Below are 15,748 nucleotides of genomic sequence, written 5' to 3'. Positions count from 1 at the left end.
AAAAAAAAAAAAAAAAAAAGTTTAGAGAGCAGAGGTGGGTGTTTGGAGTTGCTTCAATAAATCAAAGAGGGAGTGAGGCTGTATCGTGTCTCCTGTGGTGAGCGCAGGTTCATCTGACGTCGTGTTCAGCACCGAGGTCAGCGACAGCAGCTCCGCGTCCAACATTTGGCCAGCTGCTCAGCACAAACACAGGCCGGAGTCAAGATATGACATGTTCAATGTATTTACACCAATCTGTTTCTCGTAGTTATTTTAAAAGGCGCTAAGGGGAAGAGGAGGAAATGTTTTACTCAAGCTCAATCCGCATTATAAAGGGTGTGAAGATATAATGCAGTTAAATTAAGGCTATGTGTATTTTATTTGTCGTCGTTATGCTTAAGGAAATTATTAAAAACAAGCATAGTAACCCCATATATGAAAGCTGCAGCTCTCTCGAGGGCGGTGCTATGGAAACCAAATGAGCAGGAGTGGATTTTCCCTCCAACAGGCTCCTCTCCTTCACGTAGGAATCCATCAATAATTTAAGCGTCTCCCATATTTTCATCCCCCCGACAACGATATCTTCCCACAGAAGCACGCACACATTTTTTGGAAGTCTTGTGAATATTTTATGAGGTTTCAAGGATATATCATGAGACAACTGTCCCTCTGCAGGCCAAATATAGCCAAATAGTAACAGGCTAATAAAGCTCATAATAATAATGATACTACTACTACTACTACTACTACTACTACTACTACTGCTGCTAATGATAATAATAATAATAATAAAAATAAAGATAATAATTATTATTATTATTGTTATCTTCCTATAATAGACACTTAAATATAGATCTTAGAAATGCAATTTTATGACAAAAGAGATGGGAGTAAAGATCAGTGCCTTTCATGTTATTTGTGGTTATCGGGCACCACCTGGTGGTCACACAAGACATTGCAGCTTTCTCAACAAAAAGTAAATAAAAGTCTTAAACATAGTTATTTCTTCATTTATTGTAAATATTATAAGCCCAATTGCATTTCTGAACAGCGGGCTACAGTGCAGTTAGAATGTGAATAACAATGTACATAACAGCAATTCATGCACAGACAAATAGGCTATTTTGCAATTACTAGCAGCAGCAACACATGAAATTTGTTTTGAATTGAGATAAGAAACTTTGTTATTAAAAATTCATACAAAACAAGTAAACACAGACCTTTAAGGCATTAATTGTTTGTTTGGGAAATGTATCATGCATGTGGGATTATGAGCTAACCCCATTGAAAGAACACCTGGACAGCTGCACACTGATGCTCGACAAACACTACAAGATGTTAATCCTGAGATTGGAGTAAGTCAGGCTTACTTTTTGACTGTCAAATCAGAATGGCGGTTATCTGGAGTGACAAATGCATAATTCACAGAACAATGCTTCAAAATAAACAACTACCAAATTCATGTTAGGCTTTAGAAGATTACAAAAACATCCCACTGTATCTGATAAATGCCTTAACTACTGTAAAAAAACATAATTAGAGCTTTCTCCCACATAATGTGTTACAGAGGGAGTTTTTTTTACTTGTCTGGTCCCTTGACAACGTGGGAATTTATAGCATTAAAGCTACTTTAAGAACTGACCTAACACTGCTTGATGGTAGTTAGTATGAGGCGATATAAGAAATATGGAAAGAAAACTAACAAAGAGGATTATAAAACAGCTCTAAACACAAATGTGTCTAGCGACAAACCAGCCACAGATCAAAAAATAAATTCACTGCAACCCATTTAAATATTTACCATATTTTTACTATGTACAGTAACATGTAGTAACCAGTTAGAGATGATGAACTGGTTGCTAAAAGTGATTGTTTTTATTTAAAAAAACTGTCCTCACTTGAAAAGTTCTTCTGCTTTCTTACTGCAAATACTTCACATCAAGTTTAAAATTGTATCTGCCTACAATATATTATGGAGAAATTAATAATGTAAAATGTGAAAACAATAATCCAGGCCATTTATTATCCACCTACATGTACTACGAGCAGTAAAACTCTCACACCCAACGCATAAAACAAAAGATCTGTCTTGAGATCTTTCCAGCGTCTTCTTCATGTAGTTGCTTCAGATAGTAGAAATGTTATAATTGGTCCCGCAGCAAGTTGGAAATACGTTTGGAAGATGGGACGTGAGCCTGCAGCTGCCGTCTCACCATAATTTACTGTTGAAGCCCTTAACTGAGGGTGGAATGTGTGGAAATAACAGCAGATGTTTGATTGTTACAGTATCACTGCAGTATGATGGAGGTACTTTGTTTTAAACACGTTTTTTTAAACATCTTTTCCCCGAAACCTCATACACTCATAACAAAACTGACAATCGTAAAGCCCAGCTATAGATAAGTTGAACCAGACATTATGTAGCTACTTTTTAATGATAGTGAAGCTGTTTAAGGAATATGCACCTCCTTTTGAATATAAGTGTGTTTCACATTTGATATATTTAACAATATTTAAGAGTGTCTTCTACTGTTCATTCATAGTTAAATGATAGAAAATGTTATGGGTATAATATTTATGATATGTTTTTTTAACCACAATTACCATTCAAAATATAAAAAAATAAAAAATAAACAGACATACAACATAGCTCTTGTCTAAGCAGCTCAGTCCTTCATCCTGTGTTCTCATTAGAAGAATCACATACAGGTTATTAAGTTAATTATATAATTATCAACTCTTCTTAAAGGGTAATTACACCGAATGCCACATGTTCAACTCCATAACTTCTAAGTCTATCAGCACATACATACATAGTTTTTTTTTAGTTATGGGACATGAAAAGAGAAGGCAGTATATGGGGAAGCTGCAGTTATGATCTATTTTATCCCAGCACCTTTCCAACAATTTTCCATGGCACTGAAATGTTTCATCCATTTAAGAAGCTGGTTTGAAAACAAACTGAAATGCTGATTCCCCCCCCCCCCTTATGCTTCTGTTCAGATCCTAATATAGGAGCAGATCTCTTCAGATGATAATGTCCATTCAAAAATGAAAAAATTATAGCGTTTTAAATCTGCAAGACAGAAGCCCTTGCATATTTATGTTCTAGGCGGGGATAAAACTCCCATAAATGTCCGCTCTTGGCTTGGTAAGTTGGCAGTGTGAACCAGGGGCTACAGGCACTCAGACAACATTTCATGCTTGTCTGGTGTGGAGGACATCTCTGTCTCTGGCTCTGTAATAAAGCTGGCACTCATCTGGATTTTGAGCCTCTCCACTTCATAGTTATGCAGATACTCTTGAATCAGGTAGCGTTCACGTTTAATACGTGCCTTCACATCTGACGGGATGTCCGGGATCATCCATGCCACAAAGAATTTCACCACAAAAACCACATGCTGCAGAGAGAGGGGGGGATCACATGATTGTTGTTAAATTCATTTGGAAAAAAGCAATTGTAAGCATTCATTTTTTTGAGGAAGAAGTGGAGGAAAAGTTCTTACTTCCATGATAATAATGAAGGCCATTTTGGCTGCCAGAATGTGCCAGAACTGCATGGTGTGGGTGTACTCCCTCTGGTGGCCTGGAGGGTAACGGTAGTCTCTGTATCTGTAGAAAAAACAGCAAAGAGAGGGGCATCATACAAGGTGTAATATATACAGTAGAGTCCAAAAGTGCTACTTCATATGAATAAAAACAAACATTGCTTTATACATCAGTTATAAAACAAAAAATATCCACCAATGTGATACATTGCACTCTTCTGGAAAACATACTGGCATATAAAACATCTATGATATGACCTCCAAACACTTAAAGTGATAAAATGTTCTACAGTCAGATGCAAAACAAGCTCTTTCTCTGAATACCTGCAGGTGGTGTTCACATAATCACGCCAGCTGTCATTATCCTCTGGCATGTTGTCTTTATCTATCAGTGAAATGTCATATATTGACAGGCTGTTGTTCACATAGCCCATCATGGAGGACTCTTCATTGTAGGCATATAGGTAGACCATACGGGGAATCATGTCTGAGGTGAATGCCATGATGAACGCCTGAGATCAAAGAGAGCACAATGACATGTTTGCCAATTAACTAACACTGCTGGAAAAAAATGTATGTATCATACATGAACATACAGAAATGATTCAGTAAAATAAATTCCCTTAATGTCATGTAAAGATTATTTTTACGCAAAACTCACATTGGTGACAACAGACAAAATGGCCACTGCGTTGAGGATTTCCTGCCATGCTCCGATGTTTCGGGCCTTGGACGCCACTGGTCGTTTGAACTGGGTGGTGAACTTCCAGGCGTCAACCCTGATCTCCAGAATGTTGTTGAACAGAGCCAGGAGCGGAGCCAAGGGGAAAGAGGCCACAAACAGAGTGATGAAGCCAAACTGGATCACTGAAATGACAGAGAGAGCAGCCGGAGAGACAGTAATCAGAAACAAAAGAAAAAGATCAGAAAACAAATGTGATATGAATAACAAAAAATTGATTAGTCCATAAAAATCTGTGATTTATAATCCATGATTTCATACTTCTCTATGCAAATCTTCATCTTACACTCCTGTCTAGTTATTAACTTTATTTATAAACAAGGCCAGTGAGGTATCTCACCCATCTCCAGGTACTCATAGAACAAGCCCAGCTGGCTGAAGTTCAGCAGGACGTGGTCCTGCTCACAGCGGCTGTAATGGTTCTCAGGATTGCGCCGCGCCCTTCTGCTACTCCACCAGTTACGTATCAACCTATCAAGAAGCCCATGACAAAGCACTGGATGAACAAACTGCAGACACTGGGATTTACACAAAGCCAACAAGACATTTCCAGATAGAGATGACAGTGCCATGATCAGCACAGCTGCTGCACTATTAGTCACTCAGTACTCTGTTTTGATCTGTGAAGTCATGCAAATAGACATTGAGAATAAATATAAAACTCTATATACTGTATGTTAATCATTTGTTGAAATAAACCATGAGGTTCTGTGTGCAAATTGTTATCTTGTGCACAATTTAATCTAACGAGAACAAATCACAGCTACTCAGCATTTCTAAATCAATAAAATATCCCAATCATTTTGGTGTCACTGATTGTTTTAAAAGCATTCAGCAAAAAGAAACCAACAACAGACTCATTAACACACACACATCATACGTTTTTCTCTTATCCTATAATTTGATGTTTTTATTTGATGCTTTTGACAAGTACTGTTTTAAGTGAAGCTGGTGTCAAATGTTTTCTTCCTTATACTTTGATGTATTTTCTTGGCTATTCCATCTAAACCTATAGATCTCCCTGAGAAGTTGTAATAAAACCATTTTTATAAATTACAGTATGCACCTGATTTGGGAGAGCCCAATGCTGTTTCCAACTAATGATGATAACAACTATTTGCTCACGCACAATAATATTTTTTTTAAAAATAAAAAAATCTCTGTACATCTGTGACGTAAAACTGTTGTCTTGTGGCTAACAACTAATTTCACTCAGATTAAATGACTATGGAGAATTATTGAATAGTGAAAGATTGAGTGGACGACAAAGATTTGATGGACTCACGGCAGCAGGGCTTCCTGAATGTTCCCCCATAGTTGTTTTCCTGCCATGACGATCACCAACTGTGTGGTCAGCTCAATCAGACAGCCTCCAGGATCACACTAAGAAACCAAGATGTTTTTAGTTTCAAAATAAACTTATTTTATTTTAATGCACTTCCAGGTGACAGTCCTGAGATTATGAAGTAAGGAACATACCTGTCCTTTTTTACAGAGATGTTTACTTTAAGAATAACATCCCATTCCAGTACACAACCTAAATCAACAATAAATATAAAAAAAAGTGTAAGTACGGTCAAATAAAAAGGCAAAAAAACTCACCTCCTCATTCCTCAATCTGCTCCACTTTCCAAACATGTATGAATAGTCACCAGGATAACCCACAAATTTGCCTTTAAAGAAGGCCATGTAGAAACAAGAGGAGTAGTAGTTGACAAACTGGAACATAAACATCTTCATGGTCAACCTGTTCTCATACTCCAGGTGGGTCTTAGGGATTTCTGGAGAGAGCAAATAGTTCAAGATCAGCAGATCAGGATGGTGTGAAAAGACTAAATGATAAAAAAAGACTTACATGTTGTACTTATGTACAGCACTAGATTAAATCTCCTTACCCATATCAGTGATCCAAATGGCTACCCTCTCATACAAGACATTTAAGATCATGATGATGACAAAGTTGATGCAGGAAGCAGTGACAGAAGTTGCTAGCTGTGGAGTGATGAATCTGCCCACCAACTGGATCTCCTTCACGGGGTCTGAAATGATACTCGCAAACGCAGCGTACACGGCCAGCCTGTATGCTATGACCCCGATAATACAGGTCACTATCAGAGCGATCTGTAGAGAGTACACACACACACACACACACACACACACACACACACACACACACACACACACACACACACACAAACACACACATTTGTTGTTGGCAGCATGTGATTGGCACAGAAAATTACTCACTATGATTTATTATTAACAGCAAACGCACACGCACACGCACACACACTCACAGACACACACAAACACAACTGAATATTGAGTTACCCAGAAGATGACAGTGGCTGAAGAGAAGCAGAAGCGAGCGCACTTGCTGCTGGCAGGGAGATATGGCTCCATTTCCTGAAAGATTATTCACTGTTATTATCATTGAAAATAGTTTTAAAATGATAAACCATGCTTTTATTTACAAATCACGGGCTACATGTAATTTAGCTTGTTCATTAGGGCATTAAGGTTTTGAGGCACCTTGGTGATCTTGTTGAGTCTCCTGTTAGTGCATGTGAACTCAAACTCAGGCCGCGTTTGAAGCTGTTGCTGTTCCTCTTCAAAGTCCACCAAGTCCCACTCGTACTCTAGCCGGGCCTGACGCCGCTTCCAGAACTCCAAAAACAGTGTTACTGACAAGAAAAATTGAAGAAACAGAACATAAAAATTGTAAAATCTTTGTTTTGGGAGTCATCTCTGGCAAATAGATTGTTGTTGCATGATGAGAACTGTTTATGTTGTGCAGGTCTTTGAGGGACTGTGTTTCTGTACCAATTCCTTTTTCACACAGGTCTTACTAACTTTTTGAGTGCATTTGTTGGGTTCTTGGATCAGAGCTATTTGTTGTGGACGATACATTGTCTTGGTAGTGATGCCTTCATTAAAAAACAGGCTCAAAGCATGTTTCATGCTAATTTATAGAAATATATTAAATGTATAGAATAAAACATTATTGTCCACAATGGTGGAAAATTGTCTTTGGCTCACCAATAACAGACATACAATAGTCAGAAATGACATAACCATAGAATCCATAAAATTGCATAAAATCATTTTTAAAATACATAAAATTAATAATTACATAAAATATGTAAGGTATAGAAATACAAGTGCAGAACAGTTCCTGTGTGCGTATTGATCATTTGCCAGTGTTTGAAATATGAATTGCACTTGGGATAAAAGACTTCTTATAAATATTCTTTCTTTTGGCCATGTCATGACTCTCCCCTCTTGGCTGACTGCTGTGTATGAGGCCAGACTTTAGGTGCCCTAGGCCTGCAGAGTGCTGGACAAGCTATGTGACCACTTAGTGTAACGAAATTGTGCTGGCAAGCTGATCTGGGCTTAAGCAGTATGGATACAGATTGATTCTTCAGTGTGAAAAGACTTCAACTGTGAAAATCTGTCTTATAAAAGGGGGGTTGGGGGGGGGGGGTGTATTGGATCTCTGACACAGGTTAAACACAGTAAGAGCAGTATTGAATGAGACTTACCCCAAATCCCCATAAATATGGCAAAGAATACCGTCCCCTCATTATCAAACAGATGGGATTGCTGGAAGCGAGAATATGGACCAGGTTAAGTTATGTAGAGAAGCAGAAGAAGTGACATGCTGGGCATGAACAGGGTGACATACTGCTGACTCTGCAGGATACATTTTACTGCAGATATTCAATTACTTATTTCACACACTCGTGTATAATTAAAGTGTGTCATAAATACAGTACATGAAGATTATCTGTGGTTTAAAAATTGAGTGTAAAGTGTTACCCAGGAGGAAAGACATGTAGAGTTTAGCTTCCAGAAAGGGCATTTCTTATCACAAAGTGGACACATCACGATACTGCCTCCAATGTTAGCATCACAAATTTCTTTGCTAAAAGGAGAATAAAAGAGAATGAAAATAAACAAGAATACATACAATGAAAAGTTAACATTTTCAAAATGTAAATACAAAACAGTATTACTTGAAAATGGACTGTTAGCATGTGGTTTGGGGAATAGCAGTAATTTACGCTTCAATCAGTCAATGCTTTGTCATAGCAAACAGGAAGACCAATTCCCACCAATCATACTATCCGGTCAAAAAGTAAGAGGAGTGGACATGTCCGCCAACTTTTGTCTGGGGCTGTTTCATGATTTTCATACAACAAATTATTAGGGCCATTGTTAAAATAAAAAGTCAAGAATAAACAATAACATTACGAGAAAAAAACTAATAATATTTTGAGAACATTTCCAAAATATTATTTTCCAATTATTTCCAATAGGTTGCTATGAGTGTAAAATGTCATATGTTATTCTTGTAGATTGATTGGATTACATGTGCACATTTTAGCATTTCCTGGCATCCATATGCTACTGTAGCCTACAGTTATGTACACTTATAAAAGCATGTTTTTACTGCAGTGTTACTTTCCTTGCTGTGTCAACTTGGTTCCCCCCTTGGTTATCAGCTCCTCAATGCCCCCTGGTGGTACTAACCTTGATATGTTGTCTTCATAACTGAGTACTCCATAGGTGAAACATATAACACCCATGACGGCTGCAAAGAACAGCATCTCTGTGTAAAAACCCAGCCAGGCAAAGTAGATCCCAATCTTTTCCCCGTAGTACTTCCTGCAAGCAAAGAATCTTTTTAACAGCCAGTCTAGGTCAGGTTTCAAAACCATAATCCACACTGAACACGTTTCAGTGATCAATGGAAAATCTTGCGTGAAAACAAAGGTGATTCTTGTATACCTGATGAGGTTAAGAGGCTGCTCTTTGTAAAAGCAGAGAAAACTGGCCCAGTTCTTGTACAGGTTGAAGCGTTCGCTCTCACATTTAACATTTTTTCCCTTTTTCCAGTAACGACACTGGAGGAAAAGAGACAACGCATCATAGGCTGCTGAGGAAAACATCTTCAACAATTAAAGAACGACTTCTCTGCCAGAAAGTGAATAAGTACAATTCCCAAAATGTCAAACAATCCTTCAATTATTTCTTAATATTAACAATTTTATAAGTTACAACAAAATTTCCTTGAAGTGAAAAAGGACAAAAAAGTTTTATAATAGGAGAAGTCTTTATATAGCATCAAATATTCAATATCAGACCTTAATATTCTCATATTAAGGTCATGCTGATTAAAATATTGTGGCTCTGGAAATGGAAAATACACAATTATGCAAAAGTACTTGACAAAAAGTAATTGTTTCCTGTTTTTAAAGTTTAATGGGCCACTTTTACAATCAACAGTTCTACTACTACAGCCAAAATCAGTAATAGTATAAGTAGAAATAATAGGAAATTGTGGCAGGTCATAAAAAAATGAAGCACTAATTCTGAGCGAGAGCTCCATTCAGTGTTTTAAAATTATAAGGTTTAAAATGTTAGCAACATTTTGACATTGTGTCTGCTCCTGAAAGGATCAATCCTAATCAATTAAAATGTAATTGTGTTGCTTAATTTTAATAAAAAATAATCAGCAAAGGTTAAATAAAAATACTTAAATAGAGTAAACAATTATCGACCTCCATAGTGAGGCATATATTAAAAAAGTCTCACAAAGTGTAGGTGAAAACAGGCTTGATTATATGTAATTTGTATGTCAAACTTCTGCATATTTATGAGTTTTCTTTCATGTGTCTTACATCATGAAGTGGGAAGGCTGCTGTGTAGGTCCCATTGCTGAGTAGTCGTTTGATTCCTGTCTTGCATTTGTCTTTCCGGCCTTCTTTGTAGTACGGACAACGAGCCAGGATGTAGAAAACCTAATAACAACAACAGATTTAAAGAGGGATTAAGAGATTTGGATTCATTTGTACTTTTTAGCTAAATGCGTTTATATTTTACTTCCATGTTGCACAAGCTTTTTCCAAAAATAATAAAAAATATAATCCGCACAAAGTCTTCTAAGGTCAGCCTGTCCAGAAGAATTATGAGAGTTTAACTGGATTCACCAGACTGGATAAATACTGATCCAAAACCTAAAACCCAGTACATATGTACAGTGTAACATAATTAAATTCTGATTATAGAAAGAACTGCGCTTTGAGAAACACTCACAATTCTGTTTCTTGTAGAGGGTGGGAAAAAAGTATCCTTGTCATTGATCAGGAAGAAGTTTGTCTTGCTCTTGTCAAAAGGGTGGGTGAAATAGTCCGGCTGGGGACGCATGATGTCCTGTGGCAGGCGGAAAGGATGCGAGAGCCACTCCAGCGGGACATCCTGACCATGGGGGATATCACTCTCCTTGAAGGGAACCTTGATCTTCAAGACATCTGCATAGGTGGCCAGTACATCCCAAGGAGCATGGATCTTCAAGAAGTATGTCTTTTGGTCTTTGGAGTCCTGATTCCAGTGTAGATGGGACAGAAGAAAAAGAAAATATTGTAAACTTCAAGTATTTGTGAAGAATTTCTACACATTTTCTTTAAAATACTTGATATTAACAGTATGCTGTATTTTGTATTGAGCCATCCCTTTAAGACTTTTTTTGTACAATATGATGTGACTCAGTGTACAATCCACCAGGTGGTGCAAAAACTCTGCATTTGGATTTCTTACTGTTTTGTCGTCCAGCTCAAGCTCCAGTCCAGCTTTCTCAAGGTTGGCCTCAAACTCCCTCCTCCTCTCCTGCGGACAAACACAAAACCACAAGCATGAGAGCCACACAACCTCACACCAGCCTCAGCATGTTTTCTCCTTTGCCTTTCCATGTGAGAGAAATTTAACATGGTCCCTGCCTGAGTTTTTTCTGTCAGTTGGTATCTCAAAACTCTTACAAATGGATTTTCACAAAGACAGATCAATTAGCAAAGAACATAGACTGGTTTAAAATGTGGCAGGATTTACATTGATAACACAGTCAACAACTTATTTCTATTGGGGGATGACAATATTTTTGTCATGCCCCAAAACATTCATCCTACCACTACTGTGCTAAATCGATATTTTTGAAAGCTTTTCAAGTTTACAAGATAAAATAGGTGAAAAACAAACTTATGCCCGTATCGGACAAAACAGATTAAGTTTTCCTCATACCGAACCTTTTCAGACTGTGAAGGACCAGTTCAAAACATTAAATATAATTGCTACAAAAGAGCATGGGAAACTTTTGAAAACTAACTGGGAATGCAAGATGCAGCAGTTAAAACAGAATATTGAATTTTGGAATACACTTCCCATTTCTGTGGTCGATCATATTAACACCATATGAAAGTTGCCCTCCCTGGATTTTTATATATTTTTCAATGCATTCTGTGTTTATTCCCTTTTACTATTTTAGGAAGTTGAACTCAATCATACCATATTTTATCTGGAATGACAAATAGCCAGAATATCTTTTAAAAATCTATTTAATTATTAGGCAGAAGGAGACTTGTCGCAATTTAAATTATACTACTGGGCAGCCAAACTTAATGTACTTTCTTTTTGGAGCAATTTTCTGCCAGCAGACCACTACAACAAGAACATACACCAAGGCTTCAGATTAAACTGGCTACATGCGATCACACTTCCCTCCCTGCCCTACATAATAATCCAATTAGGGAAAAAACATAATCTATCTAAACAATCCAATTTTAGTTCACTCCTTAAGTACAGAAACAAATCCAATCTTTCCTTCACATAGACAATCCACTATACAACAATGCCTTTCTTCCTGCTTTAGTCTTTTCTGTCTGGAAACACAGTCATATAGTCAATAAAGGACGTATATTGAGGGAAACCTTGTGGCTTATCAACAGTTACAAAAGACTAAGAGTCTACCATCAGCACATTTCTACTGGTACCTCCAGATTAGGAATTTGATCTTAGCTCTAAGGGATCAGTCTTTTTATTGTATGATACTTTGCAGGCTCGTGTAGTGGTGTGCAATGACAAAGTGAAAAATGATTAGGAATAAGAACTGAAACTGAATACTTATACTGAATAAATACTGAAATCTCAGGAGACAATTCTTAATATTATTCACCATAGTTCTTTAAATGCCAGACATACTTTAGTACAGTTCAAAGTAGTTCACATACTCCATTATTCAAAGCCAAGGCTTCATAACATATACACCAACACCTCTCCTTTATTGGAGAAGTCTAAACAAGAGATGGGAAGGCTTACCCTTCAGTTCTGGTCCTGCCTGAAGGTTAAGTCCTTCGGTATTTTGAGTACATATCCAAGGCCTTTAAAATAAAACTTTCACACCAGATCGCCCACTCAGTCTTTGAATCAGTGACAGTTAAATGGGAAGTAAGCCATTTCCCTCGTACACCTGGGCTAAATGCCTAATCTTACAACAGTGGACATCAGAGGCTTACAGCGAAATCTGTCATGTGGAGAAACTTAACTATAAATTTACTAACAGAGATAATATATTCCTGAAAACATGGCAACCCCTATCTGAGAAATAATCTATATGTACTCTCCTGTTTCTACTTTTAAACCTCACTTCGTCCTAAGGTTCATAACTGGTGACTGGGGCTTTAAAGCTCATCATTGAATTCAATATCAGAAAGTTGGATGGCAGAGAGACGAGAGCAGCATGATACAAAGCTCTCATGGCAAACTTCCTAGGTACCTGACATGTCTTATTAACTATAGTTTATTTCACACTGCACACCAAGACTATGTTAGCACTGAGATTTGGAAATTGGCTTTGAAATATTACGCTCCACACAAGAGGAACAACTTGACGATAGTTAAGTTTGACGAGCTAATCACTTTTAATCATTTGAAATGTCTTGTAGCTGATACGGGGCAGTGTAAATGCTTGTGTTTTAATTTAGCTTTAACTTTTACAGGCATATATTGCTTTTTATTGCCTTAATATTTTTTTCCTGTTATGTTTTTTATTGCTTTTATATATTGCTGTTATTGTTACTTATATTGCTTGTTCATGTTTGCTATTTATATTTGCTGATTACGTTTAATGTTTCTTATATTTTATATTTGTATTGTAATGGCCCACCCTGTCTAAATAAAGGTTTGAGTGAACGAATGAATGAACTAATGAATGACAATGAATGGACAGCTACCGCTCACACTTAGAGTGGCACCTCATGCACTTGAAAACATAAAATATAAGATTTTATTATTTAATCTAGTATAAATTTAATTAATTATTTCTTCAATTCATTTTCTTCTTTAGTACAAATTATTATTCATCAGTCATTTTTTCCTATTTGTTGTATTTTTTGTTCTGATTGTTATCTCCTCTGTCCTTATTTATTAGGGCCCGAGCGGCGACTGCAAGTCGCCTGGCGAAAGCCCTATTGAAATTCGTTCATGCCCCAACGTGCAAGTGACCCCAAAGTGCAAGTGACCCCAAAGTAATCAAGTAATCATGTAATCATGTGGTATGGAAGACCCCCGGGGAAAAATGCTATATTGAAATTGCAATGTTTATTAGGGCCCGAGCGGCGACTGCAAGTCGCCTGGCGAAAGCCCTATTGAAATTGTAATGTTTATTAGGGCCCGAGCGGCGACTGCAAGTCGCCTGGCGAAAGCCCTATTGAAATTCGTTCATGCCCCAACGTGCAAGTGACCCCAAAGTGCAAGTGACCCCAAAGTAATCAAATAATCAAGTAATGCTATATTGAAATTGTAATGTTTATTATTATTATTATTATTAGGGCCCGAGCGGCGACTGCAAGTCGCCTGGCGAAAGCCCTATTGAAATTCGTTCATGCCCCAACGTGCAAGTGACCCGAAAGTGCAAGTGACCCCAAAGTAATCAAGTAATCAAGTAATCATGTGGTATGGAAGACCCCCGGGGACAAATGCTATATTGAAATTGTAATGTTTATTATTATTATTATTCTTCCGACATTTCGTGCCCCAATTTCGCCCCTTTCCCAAATGCGAAAATGCTTATACTTTTGCACGGACGTCCGGCCTCATCCGAAATTCGATATTTTTGGGTGGTCGCAGATGGTCGACGCAGAATGGCGGAATAGCGCCCCCTACAAAGTCCAAAAATGCCCATAGGGAATTTTGCTAACTTTGTCCTATGCTCACAAAATTCGGTACACATATGTATTATACCCACATATGCAAAAAAGCCTCTTGACCTCATGACCTCAACCCAACAGGAAGTCGGCCATTTTGGTTTAGATTTTTCCCGCCTAAAATTAACTCCTCCCACAGCGTTCGCCCGATCAAGTTCAAATTAGGTACGCAACATCTCCAGACCTAGCTGAGCTTAAGTTGTGCTCTGCGCATCCGTAGGTCAAAGGGCGTGTCTGCCAGGGCTCAACTAACTTTGGCGTGCACGCCATGTACATACGAGTGGCTCTCACGCCCACATACTTCATCCAATCAGCTTCAAACTTGCTGGACATGATGATGGCTCCGCCCTGAATGTCCCGATATATTAACTTCCCACGTAACTCATAGCGCCCCCCGGTGGTAACAGGAAGTGAACTTAAATTCATGAAAAATACATAGTTGACCCCATCAACTTCATTCCACTTCTAAAACATGCAGAACCAGTTGGTGAAGCTACATTATGAACACTGTGAAGCTACGAGTAATTGCGTCCCTGTGGGGGCGTGGCTACCATCAATTCCTCGCCATGAAAATACGTTTGGCTTTTTGATGGCTTTATTGAACACGTATCATCATGAAAATTGATACACAGGTCCAGGGTGGAGACCTCTTCCATCTGATAGGGGTGTCGCTCATGTCGCCCCCTAGTGGAAACAGGAAGTGCCATTTTTTGCATCAACATTGTCCGATTTCCACGAAACTTCACATGTGTGATGAGGGACTGACCCTGAACACACCTGCATGCTCCCCATACTGCCCCCTGGTGGATGAACCATCAACCTCTCATAACTCCTTCATGCTTTGTCCAATTCACTCCAAAATTCACATGACTGATGAGTGGCCGCCCTGAACACACCAGACCACACCAGACCATATGTGTAACTACCTGTGACTGCCCCCTACTGGATGAACGAAACATTGCATTTTTGGCCTCCTTCCAGGTTTTTTCTCACTTTCTGCTTCACGCCACAGCCCCGCCATGCCTCAGGCCCCGCGGTGGCATGGGCGAGCGAGGGCCCGCCATCGCCGCTTGCGGCTTTAATTATTATTATTATTGTATACATCTATTCTTGAAAATGATAGCATGTGGTGAAGACGTAATTTCTACTCTGCTTAATTTTCACATATGGAAACACTGTCATTTTGTGTTGAACTTGTACCTCATGGACCTCCAACACAAAGGCAGGAGGTGGGGAAGGATGTTTGTTAAAGAAAAGAAAAATAGACAAAAACATATTGCTTCAATTGTTACTTGCGTGATACGCAAGGAACAATACAGTGGTAGAGGAATGACCCTTGCAAAAAATGTATTATGATGTCGATATTAGTGTCACACCAAATTACATAAAACATATTTAATAAACAAACAAATTACAAAATGGAAAACAACAACATTTAA

The 15,748-nt window shown here is 38.1% G+C and overlaps 1 protein-coding gene across 1 annotated transcript in view; it reads right to left on the bottom strand.

Moving 5' to 3' along the window:
• Positions 1–973: 973 nt before the first annotated feature.
• ano5b (anoctamin 5b) overlaps positions 974–15,748 on the bottom strand; it is a 28,710-nt gene continuing 13,935 nt past the window's right edge. Inside the window, exons 4-20 of the mRNA XM_062423432.1 lie at positions 10,873–10,941; positions 10,372–10,656; positions 9,957–10,076; positions 9,064–9,179; positions 8,806–8,940; positions 8,092–8,197; positions 7,815–7,875; positions 6,802–6,953; positions 6,601–6,675; positions 6,165–6,390; positions 5,872–6,050; positions 5,555–5,652; positions 4,610–4,740; positions 4,189–4,394; positions 3,852–4,039; positions 3,486–3,591; positions 974–3,380 (exon numbers count right to left, since the gene is read on the bottom strand). Of these exons, the coding sequence (XP_062279416.1) occupies positions 3,156–3,380; positions 3,486–3,591; positions 3,852–4,039; positions 4,189–4,394; positions 4,610–4,740; positions 5,555–5,652; positions 5,872–6,050; positions 6,165–6,390; positions 6,601–6,675; positions 6,802–6,953; positions 7,815–7,875; positions 8,092–8,197; positions 8,806–8,940; positions 9,064–9,179; positions 9,957–10,076; positions 10,372–10,656; positions 10,873–10,941 (2,478 nt within the window). The 3' untranslated portion in view covers positions 974–3,155. The remainder of the gene's footprint in view (positions 3,381–3,485; positions 3,592–3,851; positions 4,040–4,188; positions 4,395–4,609; positions 4,741–5,554; positions 5,653–5,871; positions 6,051–6,164; positions 6,391–6,600; positions 6,676–6,801; positions 6,954–7,814; positions 7,876–8,091; positions 8,198–8,805; positions 8,941–9,063; positions 9,180–9,956; positions 10,077–10,371; positions 10,657–10,872; positions 10,942–15,748) is intronic.

The sequence above is a fragment of the Scomber scombrus genome, chromosome 1 (genome assembly GCF_963691925.1).
Source record: "Scomber scombrus chromosome 1, fScoSco1.1, whole genome shotgun sequence".
NCBI lineage: Eukaryota > Metazoa > Chordata > Actinopteri > Scombriformes > Scombridae > Scomber > Scomber scombrus.
This window is presented reverse-complemented; position numbering and strand designations above follow the sequence as displayed.